Below are 20,593 nucleotides of genomic sequence, written 5' to 3'. Positions count from 1 at the left end.
AGTTGCCACATACTCTCAGATTTCAGTGTTTTTTATTGTTTTTCTTTATTATCTTCGTTTTTACTGTCTTTTGGGGACTCGGAAGGGAGTTTTGGTGTTTGGGTATCGCTGTTTTAGGGTTTTGTTTAAGGTGTTTGGATCTGCTTGGCTGGATACTGGGAGGTTCATCTTAAATCATCTTCCTCCTAATCCTCCTCTCCTCATCATTCTCGTTTCTCTTCTCTCTTCTCCTCTTCCTCTTCTCATCTTATAAGTCTCTCCTCCTCCTCTTCCTCCTCCTCCTCCTCGTCTTCTTATCATTCTCGTTTCTCTTCTCTCCTCCTCTTCCTCTTCTCATTTTTTAAAAACTGCCGTGCTATACAAGGCTGTGATCTCTGCAGTATTTTACTTTAAGGACTAGTATTTACTCTATCTCTGTATTCATTCCCATCTATAGTGCTTGGGCAATGTTCTCCGTCCCCACATTTTATTGTCTTATTGTCCAGGGGGAGGTACTGCCCCCTCCCTTGTTGTGCTTTCCTTCCTACCATTGTATTTTAATTTCATGGTGCTACCTACACATGTATTAATAGTTGTATAATCACACTCTGTCCTGCCTGGGGGTTGGGATGGCATGTTCCTCCCTTCTCCCTTGTTGTTTACCTGCAACAATAAACTATCAATCAATCAATCAAGTCCCTTCTCCTCCTCTTCTTCTAATCATTCTCGTTCGATCGACTGACTGTGTGTCCGCCGCACGCGACCGCGACTGAGGGTTTTGATAAGGCTTTTGTAAGGGCGGTTTCATGGTCCTGGTGGTAGTTTGGCCCTTCCTCTGTATCCTGAGCCTAAAAGAACACTCATTAGAACCCGATTTATAACCTTTTTGGCCTTTGGAAAGAGTTGATATGAGCGGCGGAGGGAGGGCGAGGCGCTCACGGCCTCTCCGGGCAGCGATGCCGCGGAGATTCTTCGATCAAAATCTGAACCTATTTTCGTTACTCGAGACTATTTTCTTGCAAATAGGGATCGTCTGGAGAAAGAAAGTGGAGAGAAAGGCATTTCTGGCCTCGAAATTGCGATACCCAGCCTTATAACTAAGATACTGGCCTGTAAAGTTGGTGGCAGGTCGACAAATCTGAAAACCTATTTTCGTACGTTATTCGGGATTATTTCTTTGCAAATGGGGACGTACTCTCCTTGTTAAAAAGTGGCCACTTTTTTAACAAGGCTTTAATTCGGAGGGTATTAAGCATTTCCAGGGGTGTACTGTACGTAGGCTACGTCGATCATGACCCTTGTGGTAGTCTGACCCTTCTTCTGTGCCCTGAGCCGAAAAGAACAGTCATTAGGACCCGATTTATAACCTTTATGGCCTTTGGAAAGAGTCGATGTGAAGGGTGGAGGCGTCTGAATGCATTTATAATTAACATGACGTGTCTTTCGTTACGTAGAGGGCATTTGACAAGGCTTTCGTAGGGGTATTGAGCATTTCCAGGGGTATTTTCATGGCCCAGGTGGTAGTGTGACCCTTCTTCTATTCCCTGAGCCAAAGGAGCAATCATTGGAACCCGATTTATAACCTTTTTCGCCTTTGGAAATTGGCGGAGAGGAGGAGGCTGGGCCGTCAAGTTCAGGTTCAAGCTCAGAGGCCAGAACGTGCTTTCTCGACCAAAATTTGAGAACCCATTTTTGTTAATCGGGGCTATTTCCTTGGAAATGAAGACTCTCCTTGTGTAAAGCGTGCCGAAATGTCCATTCCTTGCCTCCAATTTGCGATACGAAGCCTAATTACCGAGATGTTGGCCTGTAAAGTTTGCGGTGGCGAGTGAAATCTGACCAAAATTTGAGAACCCATTTTCGTTAATCGGGGCTATTTCCTCGCAAATGGGGACTCATCATATGTAAAACGTGCCCGCAAACCTATTTCTGGCCTCTAAATTGCGATAGGAAGCTTATTTACCGAGATATTGGCCTGTAAAGTTGGCGGTGGCGAGTGAAATCTGACCAAAATCTCAGAACCCATTTTCGTTAATCGGAGCTATTTACTTGCAAATAGGGACTCATCATATGTAAAACGTGCCGGCAAACCCATTTCTGGCCTCTAAATTGCGATACGAAGCCTACCCACCGAGATATAGGCTTGTAAAATGTAAAACTCTACGGGGTGTGACTACCATTTTCGAAACCAAAATTGGTTATTTCGGGGTTTTAAAAGTGCCACAACCTCGGGGAAACACTAAAAAATCCAGTGTTAGTGTCGGTTTTGTCCTACGTTAAAAAATAACGGAGATATAACCGATAATGTGGAATCATCCCAAAACATTTCACGGCCTCTCACGCCTTTATTCTGGGGCGCTTCTTAAGGTGACAGGTCTTATCATGGGCAACAGATCACGAGAAAGCCATTGCCGTTTTCAGAATTCGTCTAGCTCCATTAGTAATTGAGTTATATCCATATAAAGAAAGTTTCAGCGTTTACCAAAGTGTGGCTTTATTTCTCAGTGATTTCCTTTGTCCTTGGCACCCAAATGAAGCTAAAGACTCGGGGAAGGCGTTTCTAGTCTTGTTTTTGCGATAGATAAGCTGATAAAGTAGATATACCCATGATTCTGAACAACTGTCGAAAATTTTCTCACATTTCAGCTATTTTCCGGGCCATTTCTCTCTAATTCTCCTGTTTGCGGCACTCTCCTAGTGTAAAATGAAATGCTGAACAGTTTCTCGTTTAGTAAATTTCGTTTGGTTGAGAATTAAGGGAGATTTTTTAAATTTTCTTCATTCAGGTGTTGGGGAGGGGGGAGTGGCTAGGGGGTAACGGGGTGGGAGGTTGGGAGGGAGGTAGTAAGGGGGTAACGGGGAGGGGGATGAAGCAAAACGATGCCATAAGGTAACGCTCAGCTTTTATATTTTTATTTATCGTTTACTTTTAAAATGTTTGGTTTTTTTATTTTTTTTATTGGTGGCCTATTTATTCGATTTTAGTAACCATTAAATGCGTTTTTTTGACATAATTGAGAATAGTAATACTTGATATGTATAGTGTGAGTGTCAGTATGGGTGAATCGTACGTTGTTTGTGGATAATTTACTTAGTGAGCAGAAGTAATAAAAGTGAGGGAAGAAAAGCCAGAGAAAAACATCAGAGGAGAGGAGAGCTAGTGACGGGGTGGAACAGGTCACGAGAAGAAGAAGAGGAGGAACCAAAACACCCAAAATGGCGGGCGTTTTGGCTGGCCGCGGTACAATCCCCCGGCAGGTCAACAGCAAGGCACAGGAGTAAATAACACAGTGCCATTGACAAGCGGTGCGTGTGATTAAAAAGCAGAGGGCAGGACCAGGAGAAGGAGGAGGACCTGCAAGGCGGTACAAAAAGATACAAGTGAACAGGGCACAAGAAGAAGAGGAGGAGGAAGCTGCCGCAGCCTCCAGAGCGAGATAACTGATAACAGGTGAGTAAATCAACGGACAGAACAGGAGTGAGGGTGCGTTAGAGGTGGTCTGGAGGTCAAAACAGCGGCGAGGTCAACTTGGGTCACTGTGGGTGGAGATGCCGTGGGTAGAGATACTGTTTGTCATCTGAAACTATTGTCTTGTCTTGTAGTTTACTAGTTGGTGATATTCAACAGGGTCACCTTGGGAGTCCACTGTGCTCCACTCCTAATGTGGCTCAGGTGGTCAGGGAGAGAGAGAGAGTTACTCCCTGCTCCCGTTGGAGTAGTCGCGTGTAGGACAGGGCGCTGGTAGGTAGATTTCGTAGGACAGGCAGGAAGTGTGCAGTCACATATATACTTCCATAACAGATGTGTGGCTGCATAAGAGGTGTTCAGAAGCTCATAACAACAGTGAGGTCAACTAGGACACTGTGGGTAGAGATTAAGAACATAAGAACATAGGAAAACTGCAAGAGGCCGGGTGGCCTGCACAGGGCAGTTCCAGAATCCCCCCCACTACTCACGGTGGGTGAGGCGTAGTTACAGGGGTTACAGGTAGAGGCTTGATCCTCGTTATACCGGCGGTACCCAGGCACGCATCCAGCACCCCGTCACCCTACTGCACCCACACCTCACTGCCACCTGTCGTCCTCGGCCATGTAGCTATCCAGTCTACTCTTAAAACAAGCTATCGTCCCTGCACTAACTATGTGATTGCTGAGTCTATGCCATTCCCCCACCACCCTATTACTAAACCAATTCTTGCCTATATCTCTCCTAAATCTATCCATTACTGCGAGTTCTATCCTGCTGGCTAATTCTCAGTACTTTACTTATATCGCCTTTGTTGTAACCCTTGACCCATTTGAATACTTCTATCAGATCTCCCCGCACTCTTCGTCTCTCTAGTGAATGTAAGTTTAGATGTTTCAGCCTATTTTGATATAGGAGGTTCCTCAGCCCCTGAATCATCTTGGTCATCCACCTCTGAACTGATTCTAGCAAGATGATGTCCATTCTGTAGTGTGGGCACCAAAACTGGACAGCATAATCTAAGTGTGGCCTAACTAACGCTAAATAGAGTCTGAGGATGACCTCTGCACTCCTGTTGGTTACCGTCCTGTTAATAAAGCCTAATACCCTGTTAGCCCTATTCTTCGCACTAATACATTGCTTCCTTAGTTTTAGGTCAGAGTTCACTAACACTCCCAAATCCCTTTCACACTCAGACCTGCCCATCGCTGTGGAGTCTAAACTATACCCGTGTAATGGGTTGCGTGTTCCTACACTAAGTACGCTACACTTGGTGATGTTAAAATTCATCTGCCATTTCTCTGACCAAGCTAAGGCTTACTGCTTACTCTTTCCTCCCATTTAATATTAAATCTAATTTCCTTATGATCACTGTTACCTAATGAATCCCCAACCTCAATGTTGCTTATTATATCCTCTCTATTAGTTAACAACAAATCCAAAATATTTTCTTCCCTCGTTGGTGTTCTAATTAACTGCTTAAGGAAACTATCCTGTATCACATCTAACAAATCCTGTGCCTCTTGGTCTCCGGATAAAGTATCCCACTCTATGTTCCTATAATTGAAATCCCCAATTACACACACATTCCTATATCTTGACGCCCTACTAATTTCTTGTAAAAGGGGTTGGCTACTGTCCCTGGTAAGGTTGGGCGGTCTGTAAAGTACTCCGAGGACAAGCTTCTCCGTCCTACCTACTGTTTCTACCCAGAGGGATTCTGTATTGCTATCTTCCTTGATTGAGTTGTTGATGACACACTTAAGATTGTCCCTCACGAAGAGTGCGACCCCACCCCCCTTCCTGCCTGCCTGCTTCTTACTTACCCTAAAAACCCTGCAGGGCCCCCAATCCACATTCAAGGGCATCAGACAAGATCTGTACCCCCTCCCATGAAAGGTGAACCCCGTCCCTCTGGTATAGGTGGTTCTTGCCAAAGAAACTGTCCCAGGTGTCGACAAATTTCCATCCATTGGCTTTGCAATAATCTGCCAACCTGCAGTTTAATTCTGTGTCTAGATATCCTGTTTGTCATCTGTGTCCTTAATACATCTCCCAAGGAAGTGCGCAGTCACATATACAACTTAACAACTATGAGATAGTGATGATAAGCACATTGTTGAGAGTAATCATGACCTTGCATGTTCTAGTGGAGGGATCAGGTGAAGCTGCCCTGTTGACAAAAGAGTATATATTCCGTGTTGTCATGCAGTGTAGTGAGTAGAGTTTAGCCTTTTTGTGCATGATAAGCCAGGATCAGTTACGCTGAATGCTTCTCACTCTGTCATCCTCCTCCTTGCAGCTGAGAGACGGATGCTGCGTGAATGTTTCGATTAGTCTCGGCTCTCCTACCGGAGCAGGCGGTGCAGAGCCTCTCAGCTGCCTACTTCAGAGGTATTCATATAAAGATAAGGTTTTTGATACATAGATATTCTATTCAGATTAATGCAAGGGGAACTTTTTTCTCTCTTAATGGAACCTACTTTGATGAATGGCTAGTTAGTATTTATTAGGATCTTTTAAACTCCTTTTTCACTCTGATGTAAGGGAAACTGTTCTCTTTCTCTTGTAATGGAACCTTATTATGAAGTTAGTATTTATCCTGTCTGCTGCAATTGGCACGGATTTTGCCTTCACTGGTAGCCTGGTAACATACACTCCCAGGTCTTTCTCTGCCTCTGTGGTAGATATTGGAATGTTCCCATGTGGTATTGGTATGCTGGATATCCCCTCCCAAGCTGCAGGACTTGACATTTTTCTTCATTGAATTGTAGCAGCCACTTTTTGTTCCATTCCTGTTGCTTGATGAGGTCTTCTTGTAGGAAATCCACAGTCAAGGGGTTCTTATCACATCTTAAGTGGCTCTCCCTGCCCTGCCAGCCAACGCGTGGTACAGCGTCGGGTCAGGCAAGTTCCACAGCACCCAGACCACCGAGGAACACACCACCATGAAGATCCAGGTGCTGCCGGCCCTCTCGGACAACTACATGTACTTGGTGAGTGTGACCAAGACCTCCATCTATCTCTGTCTATCTGTCTATCTTTTGTTTCTTGGTCTTCCTTCACTGTGTTTCTTCTTTCATCCATTAACTCTCTCTCTGTCTATCTATCTATCTATCTTAATCCTTGTCCTTTCTTCTTTTTTCATCCATTATCTTCTCTCTTTCTTTCTTCCTTCTGTCTTTCTTTGCTTATACTTTATTTATTTATTTATTATTTTTTTAATATTCCTTCTATTGTCCCTTTCTTCTTTCCTCCCTCCATATTCCTGTTTATACAAAAGAGTTTACTTAGTCATTTGTGTCTCCTGGATTGTAAACTATAACACTACTACTTTACCTTCTATTCCCCTTACCTTACCTTCCCTTCCCTTACTAGCACTACTACTAATGATAATAATTTGTTCCCAGTTGATGGATGAGAAGAGCAAGGAGGCTGCCATAGTTGATCCGGTGGAGCCCAAGACAGTGTTGGAAGCTGTTAAATCTGCTGGTGTTAATCTGACCACAGTACTCACCACGCACCACCATTGGTAAGCTAATACAACACCACCATCATTGTCTGTGTGTGTGTGTGTGTGTGTGTGTCTTCTCTCTCTTAACTAATCTCCAATGTTTACTTTCTGCACGTCATTCTCCCATTGTGTTCCCGAGAAAGATCTTCGTCATGCTAAGAAATATTTTACTAGTTATGGAAACTGGGAAAGGGAAGAATAGTTTAACCCGTCCGCTGCGATTGACACAGATTTTGCCTTCACTGGTAGCCTGGTAACATACACTCCCAGGTCTTTCTCTGGCTCTGTGGTGGATAGTGGAGTATTTCCCATGTGGTATTGGTATGTTGGATATCCCTTCACTGGTAGCGTGGTAACATACACTCCCAGGTCTTTCTCTGCCTTTGTGGTGGATAGTGGAGTGTTTCTCATGTGGTATTGGTATGCTGGATATCCCCTCCCAAGGTGCAGGACTACATTTTTCCTCATTGAATTGTAGCAGCCACTTTTTGTTCCATTCCTGTAGCTTGGTGAGGTCTTCTGGTAGGAAATCTGCAGTCAGGGGGTTAAGGAGGAAGGGAAGGCATCTAATGTATAAGACCTGCTATTTAAGGAAAGCAGGTGAGGAAGGAAGAGTTTGAGGAGGATGGGAAGGCAGAATGAATGAAGCAGTAGTAGAATTATCAATTCATCTAGTGTACAAAACTATAAGCACTCATGACACTTGCTTTCCAGGGATCATGCTGGCGGAAACAAGGAGTTGGTGAGCTCCTACGAAAACCCGCTCAAGGTTGTGGGCGGAGACGAGCGAGTGGATGGCTTGACGCAGCTGGTGGGCCATGGAGACACCCTGACCATTGGCTCTCTCAAGATCGAGTGTCTCTTCACACCTTGTCACACCAAGGGCCACATCTGCTATAATGTGACCTCAGATGACCCGGAACACAAGCCAGCTGTCTTTACTGGTGGGTAGAGTTGGTGTAACCTGACCTAGTGTAGCTTAACCTTGTCTAACCTTACCTAACATTACCTAACCTAACTTAACCTGACCTTACCCAACCTTACCTAACCTAACCTTGCCTTGCCTTGCTTAACCCTTCCTTGCGCGCGGTGTGGACGCGACTATCCCCTCAGGCGCAGTTGGGGAGCCCAATGGGGGGTCTCTTTTAACCTCTGTATCTCAAAAACTATTTATCACAGCTAAAAAACAAAAACACCATTGGAAAGAGGAAGTCCAGATCTATAGGAGTCGGTTATGTATGCCTCTCTTGTGAACTTATGTTGGTGCGTGCGGGATGATCAACCGTATTGAGGGAACTGCGGACATCTTTTCTTGAGATTCTTTCAAGGGAGTATTGCCAACTGCAATATTTACAACTATTTGGTCAAAGAATCAGTCAAGTGATAGGTGAAGCTATGCAAAAATGCCGCTATATTAGGCAAGAACATCCACCAGTTATTCGTCCGTAGATTTGCCGTGCTGGGCTGATATGATTTTCCATCAAATTTGGTGAAGAATCCACTCAATTGGCAATCCTGTGTTGTGAGAATTAGTGTTGGAACACTCATATACGCGGGAGATTTGAGTGCGGGTGGATCTCGCAGCGAGCGTTTAGCGCCACCAGCAAATACGCCTAACGCTCGCTGAGAGCGTTTAGCAATGAAAGGGTTATTCTAGCATAACCTTCTCTTGACTTCCCTTGCCTTGCCTAACTTAGTCTTAATATACCTTACCTTACCTAGCCTAACTTTACCCTACCTTCCTATTATTATTACTATTATTATGATTATTATTATTATTATTATGATTTATTTTCAGGTGACACGCTGTTCATCGGAGGGTGCGGGAAGTTTTTCGAAGGTGATGGCCAGCAGATGCACCACGCCCTGATTGGGGTCCTGGGAGCGCTGCCTGACCACACGGTAAGCCAGCGGAACAACCCTCTGTCCTCTCCTACACGTCATCAGTCCAGCTCAATTCCTTTATGCAGGGAGAACTGGAGGAAGGGAGGACAGAGTATGTGATTGCTAAGAATGGGAAAGACTCCTATAGTGTTTAGAATATTCCAGCACCCAAGTACACACATTTGATGAGACTTTCATGAGAGTTATGGCCATTTCCAGGGATAGTTTTATGAACCTGGTGGTAGTTTGATCCTTCCTCTGTATCATGAACCTAAAAAAAACACTCACTAGAAACTGACTGATCTCCTTTTTGACCTTTAGAAATAGTTGATTGGTAAGAGTTTGGGCCATTTCCAGGGATAGTTTTATGACCCTCTGTATTTTCCAGCTTGTGTACTGCGGCCACGAATACGCATTGCAGAACCTCAGATTCGGTGCACACGTCGAACCCAACAACTCAGCCATCCAGGAAAAGATTGCTTGGGTCAAGAAACGGCGCGATGAGAACCTTCCCTCGGTGCCTTCAACGATCGGTACGTAATGTTGAGAGAGAGAGAGAGAGAGAGGCAGATATACATTAATTTATTTTTTTGACCTGCTATATTTGCTCTAAAAAAAAAAAAATAAGTAACAATTCCATGATCTTTTTCAGGCCAGGAGAAGACCATCAACCCCTTTATGCGTGTGGGTGAGGCCAGCGTTCAGGAGCATGTCAAGACCTCAGACCCCATTGAGACCATGACTGCTGTGAGGGCTGAGAAGGACAACTGGAAGCCACCCAAGCTCTAGAGACGAGGTGAGGGCCCTAGGCTGTCCAACTTCCTAAAGAGAGAGTTTAACCATTGTCCTCACTCTCATTCCTTTGGTTGTGTGGTTTATAATTGGTTGGTCATGAGTTTGGTTACCTTAGCTTACCTTACCTGACTTAATCTAGTAAAATGTTGTCTTATATGTTAATTCTGGAGTGTGTGTGTGTATGTGTATTACAGATTCTGTCCTTTCTTACAGCAATGCCCAAGCCTTACCTAACCTTACCTTACCTGACTTAATCTAGTAAAATGTTGTCTTATATGTTAATTCTGGAGTGTGTGTGTGCATGTGTAGTACAAATTCTGTCCTTTCTTACAGCAATGCCCAAGCCTTACCTAACCTTACCTTACCTGACTTAATCTAGTAAAATGTTGTCTTATATTTTAATTCTGGAGTGTGTGTGTGTGTGTGTGTGTGTGTAGTACAAATTCTGTCTTCTCTTACAGCAATGCCCAAGTCTTACCTTACCTTACCTGACTTAATCTAGTAAAACGTTGTCTTATATTTTAATTCTTGAGTGTGTGTGTGTGTGTGTGTGTGTGTGTATACTAATTCTGTCCTTTCTTACAGCAATGCCCAAACCTTACCTTAGCTTACCTTACCTGACTTGATCTAGTAAAATGTTGTCTTATATGTTAATTCTGGGGTGTGTGTGTGTGTGTACTAATTCTGTCCTTTCTTACAGCCATGCCCAAGGAAGTGTTTTGGAAGGCCCATCGTCATCGCATCAGTGTTTGAGTTCCCTTCTAGTTGTAAGTCCACATCTGGGTTTCGTTTTGTAGCTCGATGCCACACATTGTAAATTTGTTCTTTCGAGTCTTTGCTACGTAGAGGTGCATACGACCGTAAGACCCGACTCTGTGCCGTAGTGTTCGATGTGTCAGATGAGATGCTGTACACTTTTCACATCTACCAGGAAAATAACCTGGTCTGTCTCTGTGTGTATCTCTCAGTCGGAGTTGCCAGAGTGAATGAAAATGTGTGTTGAAGTATTTCTGAGGAGCATATTGGGAATGTCACAGTGATAAGTCTGTTTTGAGCATACTGAAAACTACCCTGGAAATGGCACAAGCCTGATATGATGTTAGAGGTCTGTTTAGTAAGAGTCAGAGGGCCAGTTTCAATCTAATACATACAACAAGTTTGTAAGCTCCCAACCAAATTACCCTGGAAATGCCACAAGCCTGATATGATGTTAGAGGTCTGTTTAGCAGGAGTCAGAGGGCCAGTTTCACAGTCTAATACATACAGCAAGTTTGTAAGCTCCCAACCAAATTACCCTGGAAATGCCACAAGCCTGATATGATGTTAGAGGTCTGTTTAGCGAAATGCCACAAGCCTGATATGATGTTAGAGGTCTGTTTAGCTGGAGTCAGAGCCTGATATGATGTTAGAGGTTTGTTTAGCAGGAGTCAGAGGGCCAGTTTCACAGTCTAATACATACAGCAAGTTTGTAAGCTCCCAACCAAATTACCCTGGAAATGGCACAAGCCTGATATGATAGCAGAGGTTTGTTTAGCAAGTTAGCAAGAGTCATAGGGCCAGTTTCACAGTCCAATACATGCAGTAAGTTAGTAATGTCCCCAACCAAAGGGAAAATACCATGAAATTGCTTGTATAGTGTTAAGTGTTTATATAAGAAGGAGGACATTTCAGGAAGTCTCTTTATTATCTGGTATCGGATGGACGTAACTGATCACTGTGGAAAATACAGTTAGGTTTGGCTGCTTACAAAGGCCCTGTGTTGGACTCTTGAACTGTCCCATAAGAACAGAGGCAGTATAATGTGTGTGAGTTTGTTCATTATTTGTACAGCCCTTCATGCTTGTCTGTTAACTTACAATGACTGTGTTGGACTCTTGAACCATGGAACACCTGCAATACTCCATAGGTCTTGAATGAGGGAGGTGTTTATTCTCAGAGGGATTTTGCAGCCATGGTGTTAGTTAGAATATTACTGCTCTTTTCTGATGTGTGAGATTATGACTCATTATGTAGAGTTTTGTTAAAAGGCTTCCGTTTCATGCATAAGATATGTATAAGAGAGAAGTTGACTTTGTTTTAGCAGTTCTATGATGTATATACTAAAAAGATAAGATGTAAGGCCTGCTACTATTGTTACTACTACTGCTACTACTATTACTGCTGCTGCTGCTACTACTACTACTACTGCTGCTGATGCTACTACAATTACAGCCACTATTACTACATATACTACTACTATTACAATTGCTATTACTACTACTACTACATAAGTATAGATGGAATTATAATTGTCATTATTATTATTATTAGTTATTATTATTGTTATAGTTGTTTGCTATACCCACAATCATCTCTTACCCCCTCCCAGATGCAAGGCAAGTTACCCCTATTCTAAGCAGGCAGGGAGCTTAGCAGAAGACAAGCAGGCAGGAACATGTACCAGAAGACAGGCAGACAGACAGACAAGCAGATACAGGTTACGTTTTCCAAGCCCAGATGTGTATGTATGAAGCATCAAGGCCACTAGTCTAGCAGAGGCCTTAAGCAGAAGAGCAGAAGCAGGTAGACCAGTGTATGCATCCACCCTACTGTATTTGAGCAGGGGAAGGAGTGTCGTAAGGTATGGACGGCCGTTTCATATGGTTGTGTGAGTACGTATGTCTGTTTTTCATATGTTCTTGTGTGTGTGTGTGTTTGTCTGTTATTTCAATTGTGTGGGTGTGTGTGTTTGTCCGTTACGTTTACGATTGTATGTGTGTTTGTCACTGAGGTCACCATTCAGTTGTTATTATCTCCTCCGTTACGTCACAATGTCCATTGCTTCTACAGCCCTGCGTGAGTTTGTCTGTTACTTTGTGTGTATTCGTCATTGAGGTCGGCATTTTATTGTTATCTTTTCTGTTGGGTCACAAAATGTACTTACAAGTGTTTTTACAATGTCATATATGGTTTCTGATGTCCAGTTTCCCAAGTCAACAGGGTAACATTGCCTTCACTTCCATTCAATAAAAGCATTACATTATAGCTACTAACCCATTTGATCTCCCTATATCACACTACCCAGACAGAGAGATGAGATAAGGAGTTGTGGAGGACAGAGAACAAGGTGGAGAGGGTAACTTTGCCTTCCCTTCCATTAAATAAAAGCATTATATAAAGGTTCGTCCACACGGTCGAACTCTGTCTGTCGAACAAACACTGTTACCATATCATAAGGCGAAGCAGGATGTCGTCATAAGCGTTGAAACGACGGAAGTTCATATGGCAACAAACAGTGGTACCAGATGAAGTTGTATACCATAGTTTCTACTCCGTTCACCAGGCAAAACCCGGCAGACAGTGTTCAAAGCCAATGTCCGCTGGCAACACACAGGTATCTAAGTCAGTGTCAGTATGTTAGTATGGAGACAACTGACAGACGTATGGCTAGCCATGTTGACAGGGCAGGTGAGACCTAATCAACTGACAGCCTCAGTTCATCCGGTAAACAAGTAACTGTGTTCATCCTGTGCCTGACAATGTCATGCTTCCACGCCTCTGTCCTGCCAGATAGTGTCCAAAGTTCTGACACTACAAACACGGGCAGTGTGTGTTACACCCCTTGGTGCTCACTGCTGTCATCAGTGCTCCTTTCTGCTTCTCGTTGTTAACTGGTAACGGTGGGTGTTCGTCGGACAGTGTTTGACTGTGTGGACAGACCTTAATAGCCACTAACACATTTGATCTCCCTACATTACACTACCCAGACAGAGAGATGAGGAAGAGTTTGTTCAGTATAGAGTTGTGTAGGACAGAGAACCAGGTGGAGAGGTTGACTTTGCTTTCACTTCCATTCAATAAAAGCATTACATTATAGCCATTAACACATTTGCTCTCCCCTCAATACACTACCCAGACAGAGAGATGAGGAAGAGTTTGTTCAGTATAGAGTTGTAGATGATAGAGAAGACAGAGAACCAGGTGGAGAGGTTGAATCATAATCTTTGTGGGCCATCTTAGAGTACATTGACCTCAGATGGAACCAGGAGTACATTGGGAAAGGCCTTTGTTCTGCAGTTGAGAAATAGGGATTTTTGGAGTCAGGTTAAAATAGTGACCTCAGACAGAACCAGGAGTACACTGGGAAAGGCCTTTGTTCAGCAGTTGAGAATTATGATCTTTTGGAGTCAGGTTAAAATACAGTGACCTCAGACAGAACCAGGAGTACATTGGGAAAGGCCTTTGTTCTGCAGCTTAAGTAATGATAACACCAAGCCAGGAAGTCAAATATTCCAGTATGATTCAAGATACTTTATTATTTGTGTAAGCTGACATTCGTTCCCTCACTCAGCTGCATTTTGAGGCAAGTGAAAATCTTATCACTGCCGCTGCCATTGGTCATTCCGTTCACAGCTGTCACTCATCGAAACAAAAGTGAAAATGAAAGTTTTTACTGGCATTACAAGAATACTGCAGGTAATACATAGCTAACCATTGCTGTGTGGCTATAAGTCCTAGAGTTAGATTAATACCTACTCCCTGCTTGAAAATACTGGCTTTTTACTTCATAGGGAAAAATGATAAAATAACTTAAGTGTTCAGGAGCATTCATATACCTTGAAAAGCCTCATGGAAATACAGGTAATTATCCTGGCATGAATATACTTAAGGGTTTACAGGAGGTGCTTGAGTATCTGAATCTTCTGACAGGTTAGTGAGCACTCGTGTGAAAACATTGTTACATTCAAGGTAACACAATAACTAGTGTACATTAGCATTCATATACCTTGGAAAGCCTCATGGAAATACTGGTAATTATCCTTGGCATGAATATACTTAATTTTACGGGAGTTGCTCGAGTATATGAATTCTCCTTGCATGAAAACATTGTTGCATTCAAGACTATGAACCAAAATGTAAGAGGTAAACTAAACTGGCCATGACCACTGAGAAACACTTGCACATAAGAGGTAAATTAAAATGGCAATGACCACTTTGGAACACTTGCACATTGCCACAATCCATTCCAGTATTGAAATGCTAATCCATGCACAAAAATAACCTCACATACACTTTCCAGAATCAAGACTCCCTAAATAAAACTAAAAATCAACAGAAAAAGACCATAATTATTACAAAGGAACACTCATATACCTTCAAAAATTCAAACACTCTTCCATGCCCAAAGCTACCCTAGAGCTGTTATCACGCGCTCATGTAAACACTCGTAGATACCGCCACACCTCAGTTCTCGGTGCTGAAGTACTCCTTGCTGCCTGTGGGGTCTGCTTTCATGGTCTTGCTGCCGGGCTTCCAACCAGCGGGACACACTGACACAAGGGAGAGAGAGGTGTTAGGAGGCTGGTTATAAGGTGCAGAGGAAGCATGAAAAACTAATCAGCTAATGCTTAATAATCTATAAGAAGTTAATGAATGATGACTGAATATGACTGGAAGCAATATTTCATGAGATTATCAAGTTCCAAAGGGTAGTTATCAAGTTCCAAAGGGCAGTTATTGAGTTCCAAAGGGCAGTTATTGAGTTCTGAAGGGCAGTTATTGAGTTCCGAAGGACAGTTATTGAGTTCCGAAGGGCAGTTATTGAGTTCTGAAGGGCAGTTATTGAGTTCCAAAGGGCAGTTATTGAGTTCCGAGGGGCAGTTATTGAGTTCCGAGGGGCAGTTAGCATGACAACACCATTCAAGATGGTTTCTGAAGGGCACCAACAGATGTGTCAACACCAGGCACATGACAACACACCTTCCCCATGCTTGTCGACAAACTGGAATGCTTGGACCAGGCGGAGAGTTTCGTCAACGTCACGCCCCACTGGAAGGTCGTTGATGGTGACCTGGAAAGCGTGTTAGGAGGTCAAAGGCCGAACAGAGGAGGTGACCAGGTAGACCAATGAAATAAGAGCGTTTCCCTGAGTATAAGAAGAGCAATTGCAGAGTATCAAGACACCTGTACATGCAAAATTGACCTGCCCTTTGACCTCTCCCATCTTCCTTCATTTGAGCAGCATCTAGCAAGCTTTTTCTGTTGTTGATTGTCTATATATTGTCCTTGAACTACTTCCTTTGCTGTATAAAAGAACTACTTCCTTTGCTGTATAAAAGAACTACTTCCTTTGCTGTATAAAAGAACTACTTCCTTTGCTGTATAAAAGAACTACTTCCTTTGCTGTATAATAGAGCTACTTCCTTTGCTGTATAATAGAGCTACTTCCTTTGCTGTATAATAGAGCTACTTCCTTTGCTGTATAATAGAGCTACTTCCTTTGCTGTATAATAGAGCTACTTCCTTTGCTGTATAAAAGAGCTACTTCCTTTGCTGTATAAAAGAGCTACTTCCTTTGCTGTATAAAAGAACTACTTCCTTTGCTGTATAATAGAGCTACTTCCTTTGCTGTATAAAAGAGCTACTTCCTTTGCTGTATAAAAGAACTACTTCCTTTGCTGTATAATAGAGCTACTTCCTTTGCTGTATAAAAGAGCTACTTCCTTTGCTGTATAAAAGAGCTACTTCCTTTGCTGTATAATAGAGCTACTTCCTTTGCTGTATAAAAGAGCTACTTCCTTTGCTGTATAAAAGAACTACTTCCTTTGCTGTATAATAGAGCTACTTCCTTTGCTGTATAATAGAACTACTTCCTTTGCTGTATAAAAGAGCTACTTCCTTTGCTGTATAATAGAGCTACTTCCTGTGCTGTATAAAAGGAGCGATAGGATCACAGAGGTTATTGAGTGGCTCACCTGTCGCAGATTTTGCTGGATGTCGATGATGAAGAGTCCTCGGAAGGAGAGCCCCTCGTCATCCTTCAGCACACCGTAGGCCCGGGAGATTTCCATGGACTTATCAGCCAGGAGGGGAATGTTCATCTTGCCCAGGCCACCCTCCTTCCGAGCAGTGTTGATCCTGGAAAAAGCAGACACAACATAAGCTTACTGGAGATAGATAGATAGAGAGGTTGAGGATTTTGGGAGAAGCCTTTATCCTCTATTCTGCCATGAAGTATCAAATGATTATGACAAATTTCTACACAAACTTCATCTTTCAGACATCAACCCACCAAGCCAGATGTGAGAAGTGGGAGTCGGTGGAGCAAGCCACAAGCTCACAGCCGATCTTCCTGAACTCCTCCGCCCTGTCCGAGAAGGCGATGATCTCGGTGGGGCAGACAAAAGTGAAGTCCAGTGGGTAGAAGAACAGGACCAGGTACTTTCCCTTGTAGTCCGTCAGCGAGATCTCCTTGAACTGCCCGTCCACCACCGCTGTCCCATTGAAGGCAGGAGCCGGCTTGGTGAGGGCAGGTACCTTGTTGCTCATGGTGGAAGTGGAGTTATGCAGCTTGGCCTGATGGGTGAGTGTGGAAATGCTTTAGTGTTAAATCAGTCAATCAGTTCTCTGCTCTCAAAACATCCTACACTATATATATCTATCAGTCTATTTTATCTACTTGTTTCATCATATCAGTCTATCAGTTCTCTGCTCTCAAAACATCCTACACTATCTATCAGGCTGTATTTTTATCTACTTGTTTCATCATATCAGTCAATCAGTTATCTGCTCTCAAAACATCCTACACTATCTATCTATCTATCAGTCTGTATTTTTATATACTTGTGTCATCATATCAGTATCAGTTCTCTGCTCTCAAAACATCCTACACTATCTATATATCTATCAATCAACATTGTTACTAATTTGTTTCATCATATAAGTCTATCTATCTATCTATGCAGTTTTATCAATGTTTTATCATATCAGTTTATCTATCTGCATTTTCACCCATTTCTTTCATCACATCTATCTATCTATTTATATTTTTACCTATGTTTTACTGGTCTATAGCTGAACCAGTGTAACCCAAACCACACTCTGAAATTACACAAGTTTACCATTGAAAATATAACCCCGGAACATTTAGGATAGTCTCCCCATCCATGGAGCTACATTATAAGGCCTTTACATGAAGCGATCTAAACATTTCTTCTTCTTATTATTGTTATTATTTTCATTTGTTCTTAGTTTCCCTTAAAAGTTGGAAGGTAGGACTATCTTACCTATCCACAAAAATATGGCATATATCTACAGCTATCTAACTCTTCCATCTTCCTTACAAAAAAACTATCTAAACCCTTCTCCTCTTGACCTACTACATGGCAAAGTACAGTTCTAGTAAGGTCTTTTATAGTTGGCCTGGCACGTAGATGCTACCAGTGAGATAAGTGCTTGGTCATGATGATAGCAAGTAGGCATAACACACTTGATTTATGGATGATGCAAGCACTTCACCCAGTCAAAAGGTATGTAATTCACCACGGCTTGATCACGTGTTGGACTCGTAATCACCACCAGGTACCCTCCCGACATGTGTGTATGTGTATGTTCAGCCAGTCAAAAGATGTGTGTGTATGTGTGTGTGTGTGCGCACGCAAGAGATTAGGATTAGAAAACTTAAAGTCGCTATGATATTAAAATACTGTTACATAATTCTCTCTCTCTCTCTCTCTCTCTCTCTCTCTCTCTCTCTCTCTCTCTCGAATAATTGATAAAAGAAGAAATAGATGGAAGGATAATGGAGACTATGCCTATCATATTTATCTATCAGCCCGTTTATCTATCGAGCGTCATATTAATCAACCCATGTATCTATCGAGCTATTACGTATTTATCAACCCATTTATCTATCGATCTCATAGTTATCAACCCATTTATCTACCGAGCAGCCTATTTATCTATCGAAGTATTACGTATTTATCAACCCATCTATCTATCGAGGTAAGTCGTATTTATCAACCCGTTTATCTATCGAGGTCTTACATATACGCACAGTTGCATAACCCAGCGTTGCCACACTTCACCCCCACACCCCCAGCTTAGCTTTGTCCAGCACCTTCGCCGAGCACTCGCGTCCCGCCCTGTCTGGCCTTCCCTTTGTGACCACCAGCCATGGCCCACACGTGTTCGCCATGGCCAAGACGATCCCCGTAGCCACCATTGTCACTGTTATCCCCATGTTTACCGCAACGCTGTTTTCAAGCATCCACAATCATCTGCTTATCTCGCATGGATGCTGATAGAGAGATGGTCGGGATGCTTCCAAGCGGCGGATTAACGGACGGAATGGAAGACTAGTACTGCAGTTTATGATAGTATTGGAAACTGTGATATAAGTGTAATAGTAATGGAAACTGATATATACAGACTTAAGATAGACAGACACATGAACACAGACATGTACAGACAGACATATATCCAGACCCAGATGCCTTACTACGCCCATAAACAGTTTAATTATCCTGCTTAAGGGCAATTAGATGCACTTGTGGTTAAGTTATACATGTGAATTCTTGACTGTATATTCCAAGTTGCCTACTCGTATAGCGCCTCGGGCAAGACATGGGACCATTTCAGCCTAAAAACGGTAGAAAACCACCCCTAGGGCTACATACGGTTTCGCCCATCCCAGCCTAGCCTAGTAATGATATGGGTGTTTTTTTAAAGCGTCTAAGCACTACAGCTATTACTACCATATCCCAAGTCTTCGTATAGCCTCAGGGCAAGACATAGGACCATTTCAGCTCAAAAACCGGTAGATTCCCATTCCCAGGGCCATGGTTTCGCCTACCCCAGCCTAGCCTAGTAATGACATGGCTATTTTTAAAGCGTCTAAGCACTCAGATATGCTATTAACACACGCAGGCAGTACTTTACGTTTAATGCCGGTTTGAACACCTGTACACACACACACACAGTACACACACTCCCAACGCGAGATAAATATCAATTATATTAAACAAAATCGATTTCACGGTGCACCAGTCTGTGTAGCTAAGCCATGCCACGTTCTGTCAAATAGCAGACACTCACTGAGGACAGAATTTAAGCTTTAAGGCCAGATAGACAGGAGTTGACAGGGTTGGACATACCTGGGGAGAAGAAGAGCTACCTTTGGTGGTTGAGGATTACTGGGACCGAGTGCTATGGTGGTCTGCCGTTGTCCGCCACCTTGCCAACCGCCTCCAGCAACCAAACGTCTAACAGCTAATTCAACCATTCAGCCACCCTCAATCACTATGCACCAACGACAGAATGATAGTTTAGCGGCTATTGTACGTCTGAGGTGGAGATAGTGTCATGGGAATGGTTAGTTCATGGATAATTGAAAAGGTTAGGATTGTGTGGTAATCTAGAAGGGGGGGAAGTGGGGGCCGTGGCTGGCTCGTCTTCGCACCGCGCCGCAAAGCTAGTCTTCCTTACCTATTTCCTTCCCTCACCTGCCCTTAATCACCATACACCAAACATACAATAATAGTTTAGAGTCAGTTCTTTGTCTGAGGCGGAGGTAGGCTCATAGGGAGGGATAGTTCATGGATGATTGACGAAAAGGATAGGGTGTGTTCGGCTATCTAGGGGCGGTAGGTTACGGGTTGGGGGGGGGGGGTCGTGTCTGGCACGCCGTCGCACCGCTAAGCTAGTCTTCATTACCTATTTCCTTCCCTCACCTGCCCTTAATCACCATACACCAAACATACAATAATAGTTTAGAGTCAGTTCTTTGCCCGAGGTGGAGGTAGGCTCACAGGGAGGGATAGTTCATGGATAATTGACGAAAAGGATAAGGTGTGTTCGGTAATCTAGGGGCGGTGCGGGGAAGGCGTGTCTGCCCCTCCCCCACTTTTCATAGCAGTGTGAATATAGCATTTTCCACCCTTATCTCCTCTCTGATCTCTTTGTATCAATAATAGCATGATGGCTTAGGGTCTGTTTCGTGTCTGGTAGGGGTAGGCTATGTGGGAGGTGGCTGAGAAACGGCTAAAATAAATAAAAATGATAATTTGTGAGGTGGTGTCGGCATTCTCGTCTGTCCTTAAATGAAATCTTCTAGAAGGTTTTTTCACGCCTCAGCTGCCTTCAAACACTGTCTCGCCAAGATGCTATGATGGTTAAAGATCTGTTATGGGTCTTGT

The 20,593-nt window shown here is 43.2% G+C and overlaps 2 protein-coding genes across 11 annotated transcripts; one reads left to right on the top strand and one right to left on the bottom strand.

Annotated features, from left to right (window-relative positions):
* The first annotated feature begins 3,187 nt into the window (after window positions 1–3,187).
* LOC126985204 (hydroxyacylglutathione hydrolase, mitochondrial-like) lies at window positions 3,188–12,662 on the top strand. Of its 10 annotated transcripts, none has more exons than XM_050839777.1 (11): window positions 3,188–3,430; window positions 5,748–5,839; window positions 6,326–6,441; window positions 6,856–6,977; window positions 7,674–7,903; window positions 8,758–8,861; window positions 9,232–9,376; window positions 9,496–9,639; window positions 10,339–10,743; window positions 10,855–10,967; window positions 11,163–12,662. In XM_050839777.1, exons 2-8 carry the CDS (start codon window positions 5,770–5,772, stop codon window positions 9,630–9,632), a joined length of 924 nt encoding a protein of 307 aa, XP_050695734.1. In that variant the 5' UTR covers window positions 3,188–3,430; window positions 5,748–5,769; the 3' UTR covers window positions 9,633–9,639; window positions 10,339–10,743; window positions 10,855–10,967; window positions 11,163–12,662. The 10 variants fall into 10 exon arrangements, with proteins under 10 accessions (XP_050695734.1, XP_050695729.1, XP_050695736.1 ...); XM_050839772.1 differs by having other exon boundaries at window positions 11,050–12,662; XM_050839779.1 differs by lacking the exon at window positions 10,855–10,967.
* A 1,251-nt stretch (window positions 12,663–13,913) lies between these two features.
* LOC126985205 (peroxiredoxin 1-like) lies at window positions 13,914–19,717 on the bottom strand. Its single transcript, XM_050839781.1, has 5 exons — window positions 19,553–19,717; window positions 16,690–16,973; window positions 16,373–16,535; window positions 15,378–15,468; window positions 13,914–14,947 (listed from the first exon to the last, which is right to left on the bottom strand). Exons 2-5 carry the CDS (start codon window positions 16,944–16,946, stop codon window positions 14,862–14,864), a joined length of 597 nt encoding a protein of 198 aa, XP_050695738.1. The 5' UTR covers window positions 16,947–16,973; window positions 19,553–19,717; the 3' UTR covers window positions 13,914–14,861.
* Between the last annotated feature and the right edge of the window lie 876 nt (window positions 19,718–20,593).

Source organism: Eriocheir sinensis, chromosome 59, assembly GCF_024679095.1.
Source record: "Eriocheir sinensis breed Jianghai 21 chromosome 59, ASM2467909v1, whole genome shotgun sequence".
In the NCBI taxonomy this organism is placed as follows: Eukaryota; Metazoa; Arthropoda; class Malacostraca; order Decapoda; family Varunidae; genus Eriocheir; species Eriocheir sinensis.
The sequence above is the reverse complement of the archived record's forward strand: the minus strand, read 5'-3'. Positions and strand labels throughout refer to the sequence as shown.

Bases quoted from the DNA above. Each gene is read 5' to 3' on its own strand.
- LOC126985204 (XM_050839779.1), top strand. From the start codon at position 5,770: ATGTTTCGATTAGTCTCGGCTCTCCTACCGGAGCAGGCGGTGCAGAGC. The intron at 6,978-7,673 runs GTAAGCTAATAC...CTTGCTTTCCAG, and splicing joins CTCACCACGCACCACCATTG to GGATCATGCTGGCGGAAACA. The intron at 9,377-9,495 runs GTACGTAATGTT...GATCTTTTTCAG, and splicing joins CTCGGTGCCTTCAACGATCG to GCCAGGAGAAGACCATCAAC.
- LOC126985205 (XM_050839781.1), bottom strand. From the start codon at position 16,946: ATGAGCAACAAGGTACCTGCCCTCACCAAGCCGGCTCCTGCCTTCAAT. The intron at 16,536-16,689 runs GTGGGTTGATGT...TGCTTTTTCCAG, and splicing joins CACTTCTCACATCTGGCTTG to GATCAACACTGCTCGGAAGG. The intron at 15,469-16,372 runs GTGAGCCACTCA...CACGCTTTCCAG, and splicing joins TCCAGCAAAATCTGCGACAG to GTCACCATCAACGACCTTCC.